Source organism: Lissotriton helveticus, chromosome 6 (assembly GCF_964261635.1).
Source record: "Lissotriton helveticus chromosome 6, aLisHel1.1, whole genome shotgun sequence".
Taxonomy (NCBI): Eukaryota; Metazoa; Chordata; class Amphibia; order Caudata; family Salamandridae; genus Lissotriton; species Lissotriton helveticus.
This window is the reverse complement of record NC_136067.1, coordinates 1,925,560,588-1,925,579,879: the sequence shown is the minus strand read 5'-3', so window position 1 is coordinate 1,925,579,879 and position 19,292 is coordinate 1,925,560,588. Positions and strand designations below refer to the sequence as shown.

General features: G+C 46.7%; 1 protein-coding gene across 1 annotated transcript in view; it reads right to left on the bottom strand.

Moving 5' to 3' along the window:
- Positions 1 to 19,292, bottom strand: part of INTS9 (integrator complex subunit 9) — a 393,694-nt gene that overhangs the window by 35,267 nt on the left and 339,135 nt on the right. The window contains exons 14-15 of the mRNA XM_078649901.1: positions 9,232 to 9,399; positions 5,959 to 6,063 (exon numbers count right to left, since the gene is read on the bottom strand). Of these exons, the coding sequence (XP_078506027.1) occupies positions 5,959 to 6,063; positions 9,232 to 9,399 (273 nt within the window). The remainder of the gene's footprint in view (positions 1 to 5,958; positions 6,064 to 9,231; positions 9,400 to 19,292) is intronic.

Here is a 19,292-nt window from a genome sequence, read left to right as displayed (position 1 = left end):
GGACCTGCTTATTCAAACTTGGTGCACGTTTCAATTCAGGGTCCTTTTAAAAAAACAAAAAAAAACTCAAGTTTCCCACTTGGCAATATAAACCCAGGGAAGGTGGTAGGCTGTTCCTAGCAGGCCACAAGCCTTGTGTTTGTAGCCAAAGTTAGTGAATCTTCAATAGCAACTTGCCTAATGACTATTCATTAGGCAGGGTGTTCTGCAACTCCCTGCAGCTGGAGATTTTGCGAAGCACATGAGTCAAACTGCAAAATCAGAGATGGGTGCAAGTAGTTGGTGTGCAACTTGCAACCATCGGCGACCTCCCTCTTTGTACATCGAGCCCATGGTTTTTTTTAGACTTCTTTTGCTTTGCTCGTATTTCATGATTTGTTTACTGTACTCACTTTTACTTACACCATCGCTTAGGATAAAAGCACTATAGAAATTCTAATAAATGACTAAATATAACAGTACAGCCGCCTCTCAGGGAGTTCTAATGATACGTACCTATTTGTTGTTAAAAGACGACAGTATCACATTGCCACATAAGGCCATATTTAGTTTAGTTATTTCAAATGCCCCATTCATCATCTTTTACAATCTATTTATTTTTAAAGTTCACTCTCACTGCATTTTATGACCAAATCAAACTCAAGTGCTTGCATTAAAGATTCATGGCAAGAGCCTGCTATCCGTTGGCGTGGCTTGTCTGCGCTCTTGTGTCCTTAGCGCAGTACGCAAGTTTAATCGTCCAATGAGTATCTCACAACATACCTGAGGCTGCAGCACTGCGCATCTCACAACATACCTGAGGCTACAGCACAGCGCATCTCGCAACATACCTGAGGCTACAGCACAGCGCATCTCGCAACATACCCGAGTCTGCAGCACTGCGCATCTCACAACATACCTGAGGCTACAGCACAGCGCATCTCGCAACATACCCGAGTCTGCAGCACTGCGCATCTCGCAACATACCCGAGTCTGCAGCACTGCGCATCTCACAACATACCTGAGGCTGCAGCACTGCGCATCTCGCAACATACCCGAGTCTGCAGCACTGCGCATCTCACAACATACCTGAGGCTACAGCACAGCGCATCTCGCAACATACCCGAGTCTGCAGCACTGCGCATCTCACAACATACCTGAGGCTGCAGCACTGCACATCTCACAATATACCTGAGGCTGCAGCACTGCGCATCTCACAACATACCTGAGGCTACAGCACAGCGCATCTCGCAACATACCCGAGTCTGCAGCACTGCGCATCTCACAACATACCTGAGGCTACAGCACAGCGCATCTCGCAACATACCCGAGTCTGCAGCACTGCGCATCTCGCAACATACCCGAGTCTGCAGCACTGCGCATCTCACAACATACCTGAGGCTGCAGCACTGCGCATCTCGCAACATACCCGAGTCTGCAGCACTGCGCATCTCACAACATACCTGAGGCTACAGCACAGCGCATCTCGCAACATACCCGAGTCTGCAGCACTGCGCATCTCACAACATACCTGAGGCTGCAGCACTGCACATCTCACAATATACCTGAGGCTGCAGCACTGCGCATCTCACAACATACCTGAGGCTACAGCACAGCGCATCTCGCAACATACCCGAGTCTGCAGCACTGCGCATCTCACAACATACCTGAGGCTACAGCACAGCGCATCTCGCAACATACCCGAGTCTGCAGCACTGCGCATCTCACAACATACCTGAGGCTGCAGCACTGCGCATCTCACAACATACCTGAGGCTACAGCACAGCGCATCTCGCAACATACCCGAGTCTGCAGCACTGCGCATCTCACAACATACCTGAGGCTGCAGCACTGCGCATCTCACAACATACCTGAGGCTGCAGCACTGCGCACCTCACAACATACCTGAGGCTACAGCACAGCGCATCTCGCAACATACCCGAGTCTGCAGCACTGCGCATCTCACAACATACCTGAGGCTACAGCACAGCGCATCTCGCAACATACCCGAGTCTGCAGCACTGCGCATCTCACAACATACCTGAGGCTGCAGCACTGCACATCTCACAATATACCTGAGGCTGCAGCACTGCACATCTCACAATATACCTGAGGCTGCAGCACTGCACATCTCACAATATACCTGAGGCTGCAGCACTGCGCATCTCACAACATACCTAAGGCTGCAGTACTGCGTATCTCACAACATACCTGAGGCTACGGCACAGCACATCTCACAACATACCTGAGGCTGCAGCACAGCGCATCTCACAACATACCTGAGGCTGCAGCACAGCGCATCTCACAACATACCTGAGGCTGCAGCACTGCACATCACACAACATACCTAAGGCTGCAGCACAGCGCATCTCACAACATACCTGAGGCTGCAGCACTGCGCATCTCACAACATACCTGAGGCTACAGCACAGCGCATCTCGCAACATACCTGAGGCTACAGCACAGCGCATCTCGCAACATACCCGAGTCTGCAGCACTGCGCATCTCACAACATACCTGAGGCTACAGCACAGCGCATCTCGCAACATACCCGAGTCTGCAGCACTGCGCATCTCACAACATACCTGAGGCTGCAGCACTGCGCATCTCGCAACATACCCGAGTCTGCAGCACTGCGCATCTCACAACATACCTGAGGCTACAGCACAGCGCATCTCGCAACATACCCGAGTCTGCAGCACTGCGCATCTCACAACATACCTGAGGCTGCAGCACTGCACATCTCACAATATACCTGAGGCTGCAGCACTGCGCATCTCACAACATACCTGAGGCTACAGCACAGCGCATCTCGCAACATACCCGAGTCTGCAGCACTGCGCATCTCACAACATACCTGAGGCTACAGCACAGCGCATCTCGCAACATACCCGAGTCTGCAGCACTGCGCATCTCACAACATACCTGAGGCTGCAGCACTGCGCATCTCACAACATACCTGAGGCTACAGCACAGCGCATCTCGCAACATACCCGAGTCTGCAGCACTGCGCATCTCACAACATACCTGAGGCTGCAGCACTGCGCATCTCACAACATACCTGAGGCTGCAGCACTGCGCACCTCACAACATACCTGAGGCTACAGCACAGCGCATCTCGCAACATACCCGAGTCTGCAGCACTGCGCATCTCACAACATACCTGAGGCTACAGCACAGCGCATCTCGCAACATACCCGAGTCTGCAGCACTGCGCATCTCACAACATACCTGAGGCTGCAGCACTGCACATCTCACAATATACCTGAGGCTGCAGCACTGCACATCTCACAATATACCTGAGGCTGCAGCACTGCACATCTCACAATATACCTGAGGCTGCAGCACTGCGCATCTCACAACATACCTAAGGCTGCAGTACTGCGTATCTCACAACATACCTGAGGCTACGGCACAGCACATCTCACAACATACCTGAGGCTGCAGCACAGCGCATCTCACAACATACCTGAGGCTGCAGCACAGCGCATCTCACAACATACCTGAGGCTGCAGCACTGCACATCACACAACATACCTAAGGCTGCAGTACTGCGCATCTCAAAACATACCTGAGGCTACAGCAAAGCGCATCTCACAACATTCCTGACGCTGCAGCACTGCACATCTCACAACATACCTGAGGCTGCCGCACTGCGCATCTCACAACGTACCTGAGGCTGCAGTACTGCGCATCTCACAACGTACCTAAGGCTGCAGTACTCCGCATCTCACAACATACCTGAGGCTACAGCAAAGCGCATCTCACAACATACCTAAGGCTGCAGTACTGCGCATCTCACAACATACCTGAGGCTGCAGTACTGCACATCTCACAACATACCTGAGGCTACAGCACTGCACATCTCACAACATACCTGAGCCTGCAGTACTGCACATCTCACAACATACCTGAGGCTACAGCAAAGCGCATCTCACAACATACCTGAGGCTGCAGTACTGGGCATCTCACAACATACTTGAGGCTGCAGTACTGGGCATCTCACAACATACCTGAGGCTGCAGCACTGCGCATCTCACAACATACCTGAGGCTGCAGCACTGCGCATCTCACAACATACCTGAGGCTGCAGCACTGCGCATCTTACAACATACCTGAGGCTGCAGCACTGCGCATCTCACAACATACCTGAGGCTGCAGCACTGTGCATTTTATAACATACATGAAAGAAGTACTGAGCATCTCACAACATACCTGAGGCTGCAGCACAGCGCATCTCACAACATACCTGAGGCTGCAGCACTGCACATCTCACAACATACCTAAGGCTGCAGTACTGCGCATCTCAAAACATACCTGAGGCTACAGCAAAGCGCATCTCACAACATTCCTGACGCTGCAGCACTGCACATCTCACAACATACCTGAGGCTGCCGCACTGCGCATCTCACAACGTACCTGAGGCTGCAGTACTGCGCATCTCACAACGTACCTAAGGCTGCAGCACTAGGCATCTCACAACATACCTGAGGCTACAGCACAGCGCATCTCGCAACGTACCTGAGGCTGCAGTACTGCGCATCTCACAACATACCTGAGGCTGCAGCACTGCACATCTCACAACATACCTGAGGCTGCAGTACTGCGCATCTCACAACATACCTGAGGCTGCCGCCCTGCGCATCTCACAACATACCTAAGGCTGCAGTACTGCGTATCTCACAACATACCTGAGGCTACGGCACAGCGCATCTCACAACATACCTGAGGCTGCAGCACAGCGCATCTCACAACATACCTGAGGCTGCAGCACTGCACATCACACAACATACCTAAGGATGCAGTACTGCGCATCTCAAAACATACCTGAGGCTACAGCAAAGCGCATCTCACAACATTCCTGACGCTGCAGCACTGCACATCTCACAACATACCTGAGGCTGCCGCACTGCGCATCTCACAACGTACCTGAGGCTGCAGTACTGCGCATCTCACAACGTACCTAAGGCTGCAGTACTGCGCATCTCACAACATACCTGAGGCTACAGCAAAGCGCATCTCACAACATACCTAAGGCTGCAGTACTGCGCATCTCACAACATACCTGAGGCTGCAGCACTGCGCATCTCACAACATACCTAAGGCTGCAGTACTGCACATCTCACAACATACCTGAGGCTACAGCACTGCACATCTCACAACATACCTGAGGCTGCAGTACTGCACATCTCACAACATACCTGAGGCTACAGCAAAGCGCATCTCACAACATACCTGAGGCTGCAGTACTGGGCATCTCAACATACCTGAGGCTGCAGCACTGCGCATCTCACAACATACCTGAGGCTGCAGCACTGCGCATCTCACAACATACCTGAGGCTGCAGCACTGCGCATCTTACAACATACCTGAGGCTGCAGCACTGCGCATCTTACAACATACCTGAGGCTGCAGCACTGCGCATCTCACAACATACCTGAGGCTGCAGCACTGTGCATTTCATAACATACATGAAAGAAGTACTGAGCATCTCACAACATACCTGAGGCTGCAGCACAGCGCATCTCACAACATACCTGAGGCTGCAGCACTGCACATCTCACAACATACCTAAGGCTGCAGTACTGCGCATCTCAAAACATACCTGAGGCTACAGCAAAGCGCATCTCACAACATTCCTGACGCTGCAGCACTGCACATCTCACAACATACCTGAGGCTGCCGCACTGCGCATCTCACAACGTACCTGAGGCTGCAGTACTGCGCATCTCACAACGTACCTAAGGCTGCAGCACTAGGCATCTCACAACATACCTGAGGCTACAGCACAGCGCATCTCGCAACGTACCTGAGGCTGCAGTACTGCGCATCTCACAACATACCTGAGGCTGCAGCACTGCACATCTCACAACATACCTGAGGCTGCAGTACTGCGCATCTCACAACATACCTGAGGCTGCAGTACTGCGCATCTCACAACATACCTGAGGCTGCAGCACTGCACATCTCACAACATACCTGAGGCTGCAGCACATGCTTGTTGTCTTTGCTGTGCAGGATGGCAGAGACCGTGGCTAAGGAAATACCAGGCTTAATCTCCGTGGGCACCAGGGAGTCCGCAAGCTATGAATAAAGACAAATACACACAGAATAATTATTTGACCCAGTGATTATCTGTGAAGAGCCCAGCTGTGCATTGGCCAGCACAGTGACACATATTACAAGCATGCACGAGACAAGATTCCAGCTGCCACGGGAGACTACCCTGCAGCCTGTTTAGAGTCACTCAAAAAATGTAAATGTGGGGTGGAGCAGATAGAATCTGAATCCTAATCACCAAACTGACTATGTGAAGAGTGATTCTACGATGCAGAATAGGCCAGGTCCAGTGCACGAGCACGGATGAGGGTCCGAGCAGAACAAGCACATGCCTTACCAGCCAGAACCATTACTGTCATGACTCTTGTCACATCCCCGCTGCAGGCACCATGTATCGTACTTACACACTGGACACAAGGTGGGTGTAAGCACGATTCTTTATTTCTTTATTATCTTGACGCTGTCCCCACACGTCCGTCCCCGTCCAGACTGTCCTCTTCCTGTCCCCTGACCGGATGTGGTGTCTGGTGACCTGGTCACCTCCCTCATGACCCACAGGGTCCTAGTGTCCTCGGTCCCTAGCGTCAGGTCACTACAACTCTCATGTCAGGACAGTCATTCACCACATACATACAATGGCAGGAAGGGTCAAGACGACTGGACGCTAGAGAGGAGACTGTTGGTGAGAGCATCCTAAATATAAAAAGAGGTGCATACGCCAAGCAAATCGATCCACGGAGTGCAGAGTCCTGAGTCACCCGAGTATCAATTCAAAGAGATACAAGGATCCTAACGTGAACTGGATAAGCTGTTTGTACTAGCCGACTTGCTGATGCAATGACAAATTCCCTGATGCAACGCGAGGGATAATATTATTACCAACTACAATATTCCAGTACCCTGATGTGGCAATGTATAAAAGGACCACTTTTAAATATTAACAAGATCCTTTAGAAAGTCCTGAAGAAGGTGTTCTAAAGAATACATCACCGAAACGCGTTGACAAACTTTTATTGAATATGCATTATTAATTGGTTTTTTTTGTACATTTGAAAATTATGGTTTTTTAAGAACTGAATGTATTGTCCAAAATGTGTTGTTGTATACAAAAGGATTTTTACGATTCTATGTAATTATGATTATGACATTAGGATTTTAATGTGTTTAGCAAATTTTATGATTGTATTTTCTTTGCCTTGATAATATCAAAATAAAAATTATATTTTGATACATACATTTGTTAGTGTTGGTTGAACTAGACTATCTGGGGTAATTGCTGTTGTGTTGAAGCCTAAATGAACGTTTTAGTCAATTGTAAAGTTATAACACTCAGAAAGGAAGTCTCCTTTTTTTGATTTATTTCCCGGTCCTTTCTGGGTTCTACAGGGAAATCTCTCCCCTTTTTTCAGGGGTCCATTCTGAGGCACGCTAGGGACCAACATGTAACAAACAACGAGGTGTTGGATGAAATGCCTGATTTAATCTCAGCTACAGGTGATCCCCAGTGGTTGAGAATGATTCAAGCATTCATTCAATCCCTTGTTTGTTGCACTGGAGGCCGTAATTACGACAAACGTGTGGGGCTCGTGCTCACCGTGCCACAGGACTCAAGCTATACCTCACATCTGAGGTTTGGCTTAAGTCCTGTTTGGGGAGGCTTGTGTTGTGTCTGGAGGCCACGTGGTCTGCACAGTGCAGCAGGACCAAGACTAATTTACATATGACAGGTGTCTGTCTAGAGTGGCACAGGGGGCGACAAACAATGGACTGCAATGAAGTCCAGAGCACTCGCCTTTGCCCGAGATGAATTCAAGCATTCCTTCCATCAGTTTGTTGCTCAAGTTACAAGGCACATGGTCGACATTCAACTCAATACTTGCATTATTTCTCCATTGCAACATTTTGTAGGGATAACCAAAGGCCAGAGCATCATGAAACGCACACCATCAGATATCAATGAATAAAAGGAGCAGGGCTTATTATTTCTTAACTATATAGCTGGGAAGGGGCGTGGCCAAGTCGCCAACCGCAATGGCCACACGGCGTTTAAGCTCCGTCGGAACTCCTTACCATCCTCAATAATGCTGGGCCGCAAACACCATCTCCCACCATCCAGCACCTGAAAACACTGGCGGTGCCCTGGGCACTCTCCTGCTGTGCACCGGGTGGAGGGTGGCACCGAGGCAAACGGCGTGCGCCATCTGAAACCCCCGACAGGCCCGGAGCCTGAGGCCCGCCTCGGTGTCCTGGTGGCGGCGCCTGCGGTGTACGTGACTGGGGATCGCGAGGTGCGCTCTAAAAGCATGCACTGGTGAGATCTTAAATAGAGAAACAGGGCAGAAGTCCTGAATAATCTCAGAAAAGGGCCAGACCAGAGTTCTGCAAGACCTATCTATGATCCCTGCAGAGGCTTTGCTGGAGACATGGAGGAGGGGTTCACATCGAGCAGGGTAGGGAGCCTACTGATGAAGAGGAGAGGCAGGTTACAGAGAAAAGACAGTCAGAGGCCCACCTTTGTCCAAAACGGGGAGAGATGGAGTCTGAGTAGCCAACGTTGGCAGAAAAGGAGACTTGGAAATAAGTTTCTGAGATAAGAACTGTTAAGATTGGAAGGAAATAAGCTGAGTTGAGGCTTCAGTAGGACCATTAGTTGACAGCCACCTGTACCTTTCACAGCACATTCTCTATATATGGACCATTGAAGGGGTTCACAAGTGGTCAGTGTTTTGCTGAAGAAGTCTACTGCACACCCTGTGAATCACAGGAATGCTCAGTTTGGAGTTGCAGTGGTAATTGGTTACATTTATAAAGGTTATGCCAACTTCTACGGACTGAAGATGTCCTGAGTCAGCCCAAATAACTAAAGTTGCAAATAGGCTTGGCTGGGCAAGGGGTAAATATTACTGAACCAAACAATACCATATTTTTTTTTTTTTATAAAAAAAAGAATAACGAAGCAAATATATAAATAGCTTAAGGAAAGGAAGTGGTGACGTTTTCCTTGTTGTCTGTATCCCTCTCCTTCAGTTTTTCTGTCTTCCTTCAAGCCTTTTCTATTCCTCGCTTATGCCCCAAAATCGCATTGCTGATGACCACTTGTAAACTCCAGAGAACATAACATAATGAACATCTTTACTTTGGTACCCTTGGAGATTTGTAGTCCGACCTAGAAAGGCTGATCTAGTCACTCACCTCTGGCATAATCTCAATCTTCTCAAAGCGGCGCTTAAAGGGCAGGGTGAGCACCTCTGCTCGGTGGTAGGACATGGGGGGCGGCTGGCAGTCTATCATCAGGTCTGTGCGATGGGATTGTGCGGGCGGGGGCTGTGTGTACTGCTCAGGACAAACAACATGGACCGGCTGTGGGAGAAATAAAGTGCAAAATCAGAGCCCAGGCAGGAATCAGAACACATTTTACTTGTGGAAGTATTTGCACAGATGAGATAAATAACTAAACATTCTTAGGTTAAGGCTGCGTCACAGAAGTAATGATCAAAGCAAAGCAACAGAAGAGGTAAGACAAATAAAGCTTTACAGGTCATCATCATCATCAAAATCTTTATTCGACTTTTACAAACAGCCGTAAAAACACAAATAATATAATACATAACAATGGGCGCATATTAAAAGATACAAGCATTTGCTGTTACCCATTACTAATTTATAGCTCAATACTTTTCCTTGCGGTAAATGATTTTAGAATAGACTGGGCAGTGTTATAACATGTCAAAGGATCCTCTAAGCCTACAAGACATTTCATTGCTAGTTTATGGGACCTGATTTAACAAACATGGGCTTCAGATAAAAATTCCTAAAATTACAGTAAAACTAGCAAAACAATAAAAAGTGCAGCGTGCTTTGTTTACTCTTATTATCACACGGGCAGGGTACCTTATCTAAGGGACAGGTCTTAATTTTTGGGAATGCGACACAATAGTGTACAATGCCACATCTCAGCCTCAATAAAACATACCGATGCTGTGCATGTGTCACATGCAACAGGTAACCATTTATTCCCTCTTCTAACACATATGTCTTGTATAGAGCCACAGTTGGTTTATTAAATTCCATTTTTGCTCTATGGTTTTGTTTAAATGACAGAAAAGAGGCCTTAATTTCTTTCTTTTTAATAGTTAATATTTTTTCATGGCCCAACCATAGAGGGATACTGAACAAATTCCCCAGTGTAGCATTAATATAAGACAGTCAGTAGATTTTCGGGGCATCTTCCAAGTTTAGGCAATCTAGAATGATGGATCTCGTATAGGCAGTTTCTTCATGTTTCCAGATTTGTGCCCATAATAATAAGGTTCCTGCCATCAAGGTGTCCTCTAAAAATTGCTGCCCCACCTCATGGTGTGCAATGGTGTTCGATACAGAAGATGGTAGGGACAACAAACGTTAAATAAAACAGTTTTCTTCAAGTTGAGGCGCACAACTATTTATGTGGCACCGAATTACTGCCCCATACATAACTGTGTCTATTCTTTTGGGTTTATAGATGGTAACCATCTCATTAATTGGTCGGTGGCCCAATTTAGCTGCAAATTTAAAAATCCCTTGGTTTGCCCTACTTATTTTAACTTTTGCATTTGTGATATGTTGAGACCATGTACTGTTGTCTGAAAACAGTATACCAAGGTAGGAGAAGGAGTTTACTGTACAAATTGGAGTACCATCCATGTGAAAGGTTCTACAAGTTTTCTTTTTAGGCCCACATATCATGGTGAACGTTTTCAATGTGTTAATTACCATCCTCCGTTGTTCCATAAAACCTAAAAAGCCATCCATCAACCTTTGGAGGCCTACTGGGATCCATGCCAATAGTACCACATCGTCCGCATATAATAATACAGGTATCGGACGACCAGCCACGCTGGGAACATCAACTTGAATTTTCTGTAAATAAGTATCGACCTCATTCACAAATAAAATCGGGGTTAGCACGCATCCTTGTCGTATACCACGTCCCACTTTGAATTTAGGTGTACATTCTGCCTGGGGACCAAAACGAACCATGCTAGCTCATTTTTCGTATAGGTGTGAAAGAAAGTTAAGAATTGCCCAAGGGGCTCCCAAATCGGTCAAGGTTTGCCATAGTAAATTGTAGGCAACTAAATCGAAGGCGCTGCTCAAATCGGTGAAGCATAGATAAAGAGAACCCTTATTTGCTTTAGTGTATTTACCGATGAGTAGCTCTAAATTAAGACATTGTTCAATTGTCCCCATATATTTCCCGGACCCATACTGCACAGGCGTTAAAATACAGTGCTCATCAGCCCATTCCTCCAGCCTTTTAAGTAAAACCCTCTTCATTACTTTTAGGGAGGTTTCTAAAAGGGAAATCGGGGATAATTTTTTGGGTCAGTTTTGTTCCCCTTTTTATATATCGGGACAATAATAGGCTCGCCCCATGTTTGTGGTGTTTTTTCTTTTGTGGCTGAATTGAACACTGGTTAAAATAGGTCCCCATCGTTCCGGTTCAGATTTATAAATGTCTACGGGAACTCCATTGAGACCTGGTGCCTGCCCCCCGGCACTCTCCTGGATTGCCAGTAGGACCTCTGCACATGTGATATCTAGAGTGCAAAGGCTCTCTTCATGAACTTCCTTATCTATTCCCCCCGTCTCCTCGTTATTATTGAAGATTCCAGAGAAATGTGTCACCCATTTTTCTGCCGGGATGAATGAACCAAACTCTGGTACATCATCATTTTTTAGGAAAGGGGCATTTACAGTGTCCCAGAAGAGTTTACTGTTCCATGTTTCTGTTGAGGTAATCAGGTTATCCCATGCTTCTTTCTGTAGTACCTTTTTCCTAGTTACTAAAGCTATTTTATATTCTTGTCTTAGGGATTTAATCACCAGGTTGTCTTGCGGTGTTTTGGACAGTGCATATTTAAGTACCTGGAGTGCTTTAGTGCAGGTATTGTCAAACCAGCCCTTCTTATTTTTGGTTGTACTATAGGTCTGCCTAATTAAAAGTCCTTTAATATAGCTTTACAGGTCATAATGGAAACATATACAAAGTCAGAGGAAACTTGTGGATATAAATGATCCATATAGGGGCAGAATAACAAAGATCATTTCAAATTGAGTCATCAATATTTTATGTGTTTACAAACAATTATAAATGAAACATCAGATCCTTTTGGTGCTGTATTTACACACAAGAGGCAACAGTGCACTCAGTAGCTTAGCTTAAGAATGGAACACGTGAACAGGCTTTGGGGGTCTTGAGTGATAAAAACCCTTTAGCAGTCACTTGTGAAACTGCTCATGTTCAGTCAATGACTTCACTTCCATGTGCCTCAGAAAGCAAGCACCTGTGTCAGTAGTAATAAACTGGTCCTACAGGAAGCTAGGCAAATGCTGTCCCTTCACTTGAACACCAAAACATATAGTTTACGTATTGGTCCATGGTGGACAAAATATTCAACTAAACTCCATCGGCTACCTTTGGAAACCAACAGCATATTTATCAACCCATTACGCTTCAGCCAGCTATAGCCAAGATCATGTGGCGGCCTGGCTGACAAAGAACCTGGAGGAATGGGTCCTCTTGGACAGGCATGCTTACAACATGTCACAAAACAGAGGCTATTTTTTTCCCAACGTGTGACTCAAAACAAGGGCTGTCAGATGACACTGTTGCTATTAAACCTCTCGGCCCCTACTGAAGCATTCAATAAGGATGTTCTTGTTCGCTGTCTCTCGGCAGCAGGCTATGCGGGACCAGCTCCCCAATGTTTTCTTTCCTTTTTGAGTGCTCAGGTGGTCTCTTTACAGCCTTTTCACTCTGCGGTACAGAGGGTAATTTGTGGAGTGCCACCGAGCGCAGCTATCCCACCTATACTTTTTCATTTGAATGTGGCACCACTGGGGTAGCTGTTCTGCTCCTTCAGATTTAAAGCCTTATTACACACCAATGACATCTAGCTATTTATGCACCTGTGTCAGGACTTGGGCAATGCCATATGGGAGCCTGCCTGACATCTAATTCATTACTAAATGGCTGCCAACTGCCTGAAGATGACTGGAGACATAAAGGAGGACGTCTTCACAGAGAAAGTGACTCTTCCCTGAGAACCTGTACCATGGCCCTTATGCTTAGAACATATTCCAATACCAGCAGAATAGGAAAGGGACCAGCATATGATACCACATTTCATTCTGATCTTTCTTTCCACCCACTAATCCAGAAAGCCTGGTCACTGGGTTACGTGTGACTGTGAATTATCAGAAAAGTCTGGCTCTTTCCCCCAGTCCTGTGAGAGTGGAGGTGATAAGAGCCTGCTTTCTGCAATGGATTGACTATGGGAATGTCATGCCCACAGCCTGCTGGAGACAGCACTGGGAAGACAGTGGCGGATTGAAAATATGGAGGTGTGGATGATGTTGGGACGACCGAACTTTGACCATGTGGGCTAGAAATTCTTCCATTAGCTCCCAACTAATCAACGGGTCCATCTGAAGAGTTTAGGATTCATATATCAGGTTTACTATAACCATGGGTTTGTCTTGCAGACCAACTTGGTGACGGCCCATGCTTCTTCTGCCTTTTTGCTCCTTGCTCCCGGTGGTCTAGATGCAGAGTAAGACTTGTGAGGTGCTCGGCCGTTGTCTCTGAAACAGACTCCACTGGACCTCCACTTTACATGCTTTAATAACCGTGTCAGGAAGTACCTGCAATTCTGTTTATTCTGCTGACCCCGTGTCTGCAGTACTTTGCTCTGTTGTCAATGTGTTGTTTTTTTTTAAAGTTAACTTTATTTGCATTTAAATTTCATAAAAACAATATCACAGCAAAATGTTGAGACATCAAAGCGGTTCCCTATTCCCTTTTAACCATCACCTCATCGGGTTCAGTCCCATCATCTTCGACATTGCAAAACATTATCTGTACAAGTCACGAGATCTGAATAGGAGGGGAGTCAGAGTTCCCATCCGTATCCACTCCATTGATGTCATATGTATCTCTGATACACTCCTCTGTGGCTTACAAACATTATGCCAATCCTAACTTGGGTATGTCCTTCCCTACCCCTCTAACCCCTCCCCTCCCTTCCCAGCTATAAACTCGGCTATAATGGGCTCTTGAATGGTGGTTTTACACTCTTCCTTAATGTCAGGCTTGTATCGTGCTGCACCCTTATTCTAACTTCCTCTGTGTGGTGTAGCCCCTGTCCTGTGTGTAGACCCTTGAGTCCCTATGTCCTGCTCCCACTTCAGAACCTGTAACATTTGATACCATGCCTGGAGGTCTTCTTCCAGCTTTTCATCTTTATGCACCATCTTCATTCGTACCCTTTCCTCTGTTGCCCATTCACAAATGTCCTTCATCCATTTCCCTACCTGCGGAGGTCTAGGACGGAGCCATACTATTATGATTCATCTCTTTGCGAGCACCAATCCCAGGGAAAGAAAACGCCTACTTAAATTTTTGGTTTTTAGGAGCAGGTATTAGGCCGAGCAGCACCTGTCGGATCGCTTTAGGGATCACCCACCCTGTAGCTCTCTGAAGGTGAGTTAGCACCACATCCCAATAGGAGCCAAGTGTCGGGCATCCCCAAATGAAATAGAGGACGTCCGCCACCTGTGATCTACATCTTGGACACTCATCACTTCGGGTTGGTTACATTCTATGCAATCTACATGGGGTGAGATACACATGGTGAACTATATTGTATTGCAGGAATTTGAATCTTGCCTGTCAGTGTGTTTGTCCCCCATCTATCTTTTGACTTTTCTGTTGAGTATGTCCATTCTAAAAACTCTTTTTAAACTGGGCTGATCATACAGTGAAGATAGTAGTCAACGCAAGTGCTCAATATACACAGCAGTAAGTGCGGGCAGCATCAAATAAATGACATTGGCAGCAAATAAAGACATATTTGGTATGACTGTCAAAAATCTCAAACTCCTATTCATATCATACAACAACATCTAAATCCACCCATTTTCCACACCACCCCTTTGTGTTCAATATCCCTGGTACATGGCCCAGTTGCCCAACACCCTTTCCCATTTCCTGGGACAGCCCCTGCTTTGGTAAACCACCCGTTCCGCCCACGGGCACTGATTCCCAGTCTTCAACTGGTGGGTGAGGAGGGAGCTCCGTCGCACCCCAAGTGTTCTATATTGTGATTGGCCACCCCTGCCGCCACAACTAGCCAGATCTTCTGGCTCCGTGTATGTTCTTGGTTCCCCATCTATCATTGACTTTTCTGTTGTGTAGGTCCATTCTTGTTTTACCAGTGCCATTACAACTTTGAAGCCAGTACAAGCAAATACAGTAATTAATTAAATCCTCTATGCTGGAGTTCGACTGAGAATGTACTTTTTTCTCCACTAGAAAATCGTCTTCGAATCGAGGGCTTTGAGGACGGGGCTTGGGTTCTGCTGATCCTTCTGATCTGCTCCAGGTTTCAAACTCCACTGATAATACGGTTCTAAGGTACACAAACTATAATCTTTGCTGAACACTTTACTTTGGACTGTTTCTGTTTACAGAATAAGAAAGCAATGAAAAGGCAAAATGCAATATTTACTTTAAAAACTCTATATTTCTTAAGGGCTAAAAACTGAAATGTTTCCTTTTACAATAATCACAAATTTAGGACCAGAAGCCAGAGGTCCACACTGCAGAAAATAAAAGGAGGAGGATGTGAAGCGAGGGGGTGGGATGCCAGACATGGCCTTTGAACAGGATGAACTTGGTGGACAAGACAAAGGAGAAGAGGGGGAAAAAAGAGTTATGAGAAATCAAATCTACTCAGACGATAACGTCACAGGACTTGGCCACCAAGGTGAGCCAGGCACAGTGTTGTGGCAAGTTTGCCTTGGGCCCTAATGTAAACAAGGAAAAGGGACCCCATGCCCACCTGTAGGCAGATAATTATCACCATAACTGGACTGCAGGGGACCCCTTCACAATCCTGGGCCCCCCGTTGCCACTGTACCTGCTGCATTATATATTGTTACGCTACTCATCAAATGCCGTGTCTCTAGCAGCCAGGAGAGGGATGCCAAAAGTTGTGCTTTAAGACCCACTAAAAGAGCCTATTTCCAACTGTGAGGGGCGGAAACAAAAGCACTGGTGAGAAGGGATCATGGAAAGAGGAGCACAGATGTAGTCGAACATAAGAAACTGCCCGACTCTGCTGTACACTGTGGAATTCGGAAAATAAATAACTACCTCCACAAGACTTCTCCTCAACTGTGATTCAGCAGGTTCCCACCAATGCCTGAAACGTATGTCATTCTACTCTTGCAAGAACCTTTGTGGTCTACCGTGGTTGGCAGACGCAGAAGATTGAACCAGAAGTTGTGTTAGCTACAGGAACAGAAACCGACAACCTCCTGTCCTGGGAAAGCAGGGAGAGCCTCATGTCAGTTCTTCACTTATGGACATTTGTCGTGTAGATGTGATAGACGAGGACTGGTGTAAAATGAGCTATTAATCACACATCCCTGGTAATACCTGCATTTGGCATCCTGACCCTCCTTGCACTGAATCACCAGCTCCCAGACATTCACCCACTCTTGAAGAGCAGTCACTGTTTTTTAATCGTCCACATAGATGGCATATTCTCCAATTACTCTCAACCTATGCCTCGAAGCCCTGTGTAGGTACTCCGTCAAAAATCACTATCTCCTCCTAAGATACATCTTTTTTTGAAGGCAAAATCCTTTTTATAATAAGAACAATTGTTACTTACCTGTAAACAGGTGGTTCTCCAGTATTGGTGTCTTTCATAGATTCACATGCTTGAATATTCCCCGTCGTCGAAGTGGGAGTCCCACAGTACATAAAGATAGCAATAATGCTAATATATATATATGTAATAACATAATACATAATAAACTAGAGATAATACACACTGAAAAACCTGTACAATGGTTCCTCCATAGGAATGCATTATCAGAGAAAAAATCATTTGTAACATATCAGTGACATTATGTTAGTCCAAACTGCAGCCAATCAGGCTCAAGCACCCTCTAGAACCTTCTCCTCAGAAGCTCAAGCCCTCAGATTTTCGTAGCACTAGTAAAAATAGCGCATGAGGAGAAGAGAGCCTCTGAGGGGAGGATGGGTGGGTCGCATGTTAATCTATGAAAGACACCAATACTGGAGAACCACCTGTTTACAGGTAAGTAACAATTGTTCTTCTCCAGTATTAGGGGTGTCTTTCATAGATTCACATGCTTGAATAGAATAGATAGCAGTAACCTCCTTAGAGCTGGGATTGCTAAACACATTCTCCAAAATTGAAGACAATAACATACAGCTTAAAAGCATATAGCAATCACAGAGAGAAATGGAGGAGGGAATAGAGGCTCACCTTATTTAAAAAGATGACGAAGCACTGCTTGCCCCACTGCGGTATCCGCCTCATTGATGGCCTCCAAACAGTAATGTCTGGTAAAGGTGTGCCTGCTGGACCATGTCGCTGCCCGGCAAATCTGGTGAAGAGGCACCCCAGCAAACAAAGCGGTGGATGACGCCATCGCTCTCGTCCAATGTGCATTCACTGAACACTGTAAAAGCTTGCCAGCCTGCTGGTGACAAAAGGATATGGCTGCCGAGAGCCATCTTGCAACTGTTTGTTTTGTCACTGAATGCCCCTTCCGCATCCGTCCATATGCTACAAACAGCTGATCGGATTTACGGAAAGGGGTAGTCCTTGAAATGTAAAATTTTAGGCAACGTTTGATGTCTAAAGAATGTAAACGTTGTTCAGCCGGAGATTTTGGATCCAGGAAAAAAGTCTTTAAGAAGACAGGTTCGTTCAAATGGAAATCAGTAGGTACTTTCGGCAAAAAAGAAGGATTGGTACGAAGTGACACTCCATCGGGCTTAAATTGTAAGTAAGGAGGCTTAATCGTGAAAGCGTGCAGATCACTAACACGCCGAGAAGAAGTCAAGGCCAGAAGTAATGCAACCTTCCAGGTAAGATACTTGATGTCTGTTCTGTGAATCGGCTCAAAAGGAGGCTTCATAAGCTGTGACAATACCACGTTGAGGTGCCATGCAGGAGGAGGGCGCCTAACAGGAGGAAACTTCCTGAAGAGTCCTTTAAAGAACTGTCGGATTATTCTGGATGAACAGAGAGACGTTGAACCATTGTGTCGAAAGCGCGAGATAGCTGCTAGAAAAACCCTCAAGGTGGCATGAGAGAGACCAGACTGAGCAAGGCTCAGAAAGAAAGGCAAAAGCTGCTCCGGAGTGGAATTGATTGGATGGACATTGGATGTAGCGCACCAATGACAAAAACGCTTCCATTTTAGCTTGTACGTTTTGATTGTTGATGGAGCTCTAGCAGACGCTAGAATATCTCTGCATTCTTGGGGCATATCTAAATTTGCAAATTCAACGTATTCAGGTTCCATGCCGATAATTGAAGTGTGGCTGGGTCTGGATGACAAACCTGACCTTTGTCCATCGTTAGGAGGTCTGGATGCGGATGCAGATGAATGGGTTTGCACTGGGATAACAGAAGCAGTTCTGAAAACCATGCCTGTCTGGGCCAACGAGGGGCGATCAGTATTAAGTGGCAGGGCTGCCTGCGTATCTTCCACAATGTCCTCGGCACCAACGGGATTGGTGGAAATGCATACGCAAACAGGCCGCTCCAATCCATGAGAAGGGCATTTCCGCTGGACTCTGGGTGGGGATGCCAGCTTGCGAAGGATCGGCACTTCCGATTTACTGGGGTTGCAAAAAGGTCTATCATGGGATGACCCCAACGGCGGAACACCAGGTCCAGAGTCGGCTGATGTATCTCCCACTCGTGAGTGGATGACGTGGACCTGCTCAGAGAATCCGCAAGGATGTTGGATACCCCCGGCAGATGGACCGCCGTTAAAGAAATTTGATGACGAAGAGCCCAATCCCAAATCCTTTGAGCCAGTCGAGACAGTGGCTGAGATCTTGTGCCGCCCTGTTTGTTCATGTAGTGCATGCTGGTGGTGTTGTCTGTCTGAACCAGCACCGACTCCCCCTGCACTACGGGCAAAAATGATCTGAGCGCTAGGAAGATCGCCATCAACTCCAGCCTGTTGATATGCCAGGTTCGTTGTGTTGCCGTCCATTTGCCTTTGATTGAAAGGTCCAGGAGATGAGCGCCCCAACCCTCCATGGACGCATCTGTGGTCAACGTCAGATCCGGAGACTGGGCCAGAAACGAAGTTCCTTCGTCCAGATTGGATGGCTGTTCCCACCAAAGCAAACTGTTCTTCATGCGGGACGT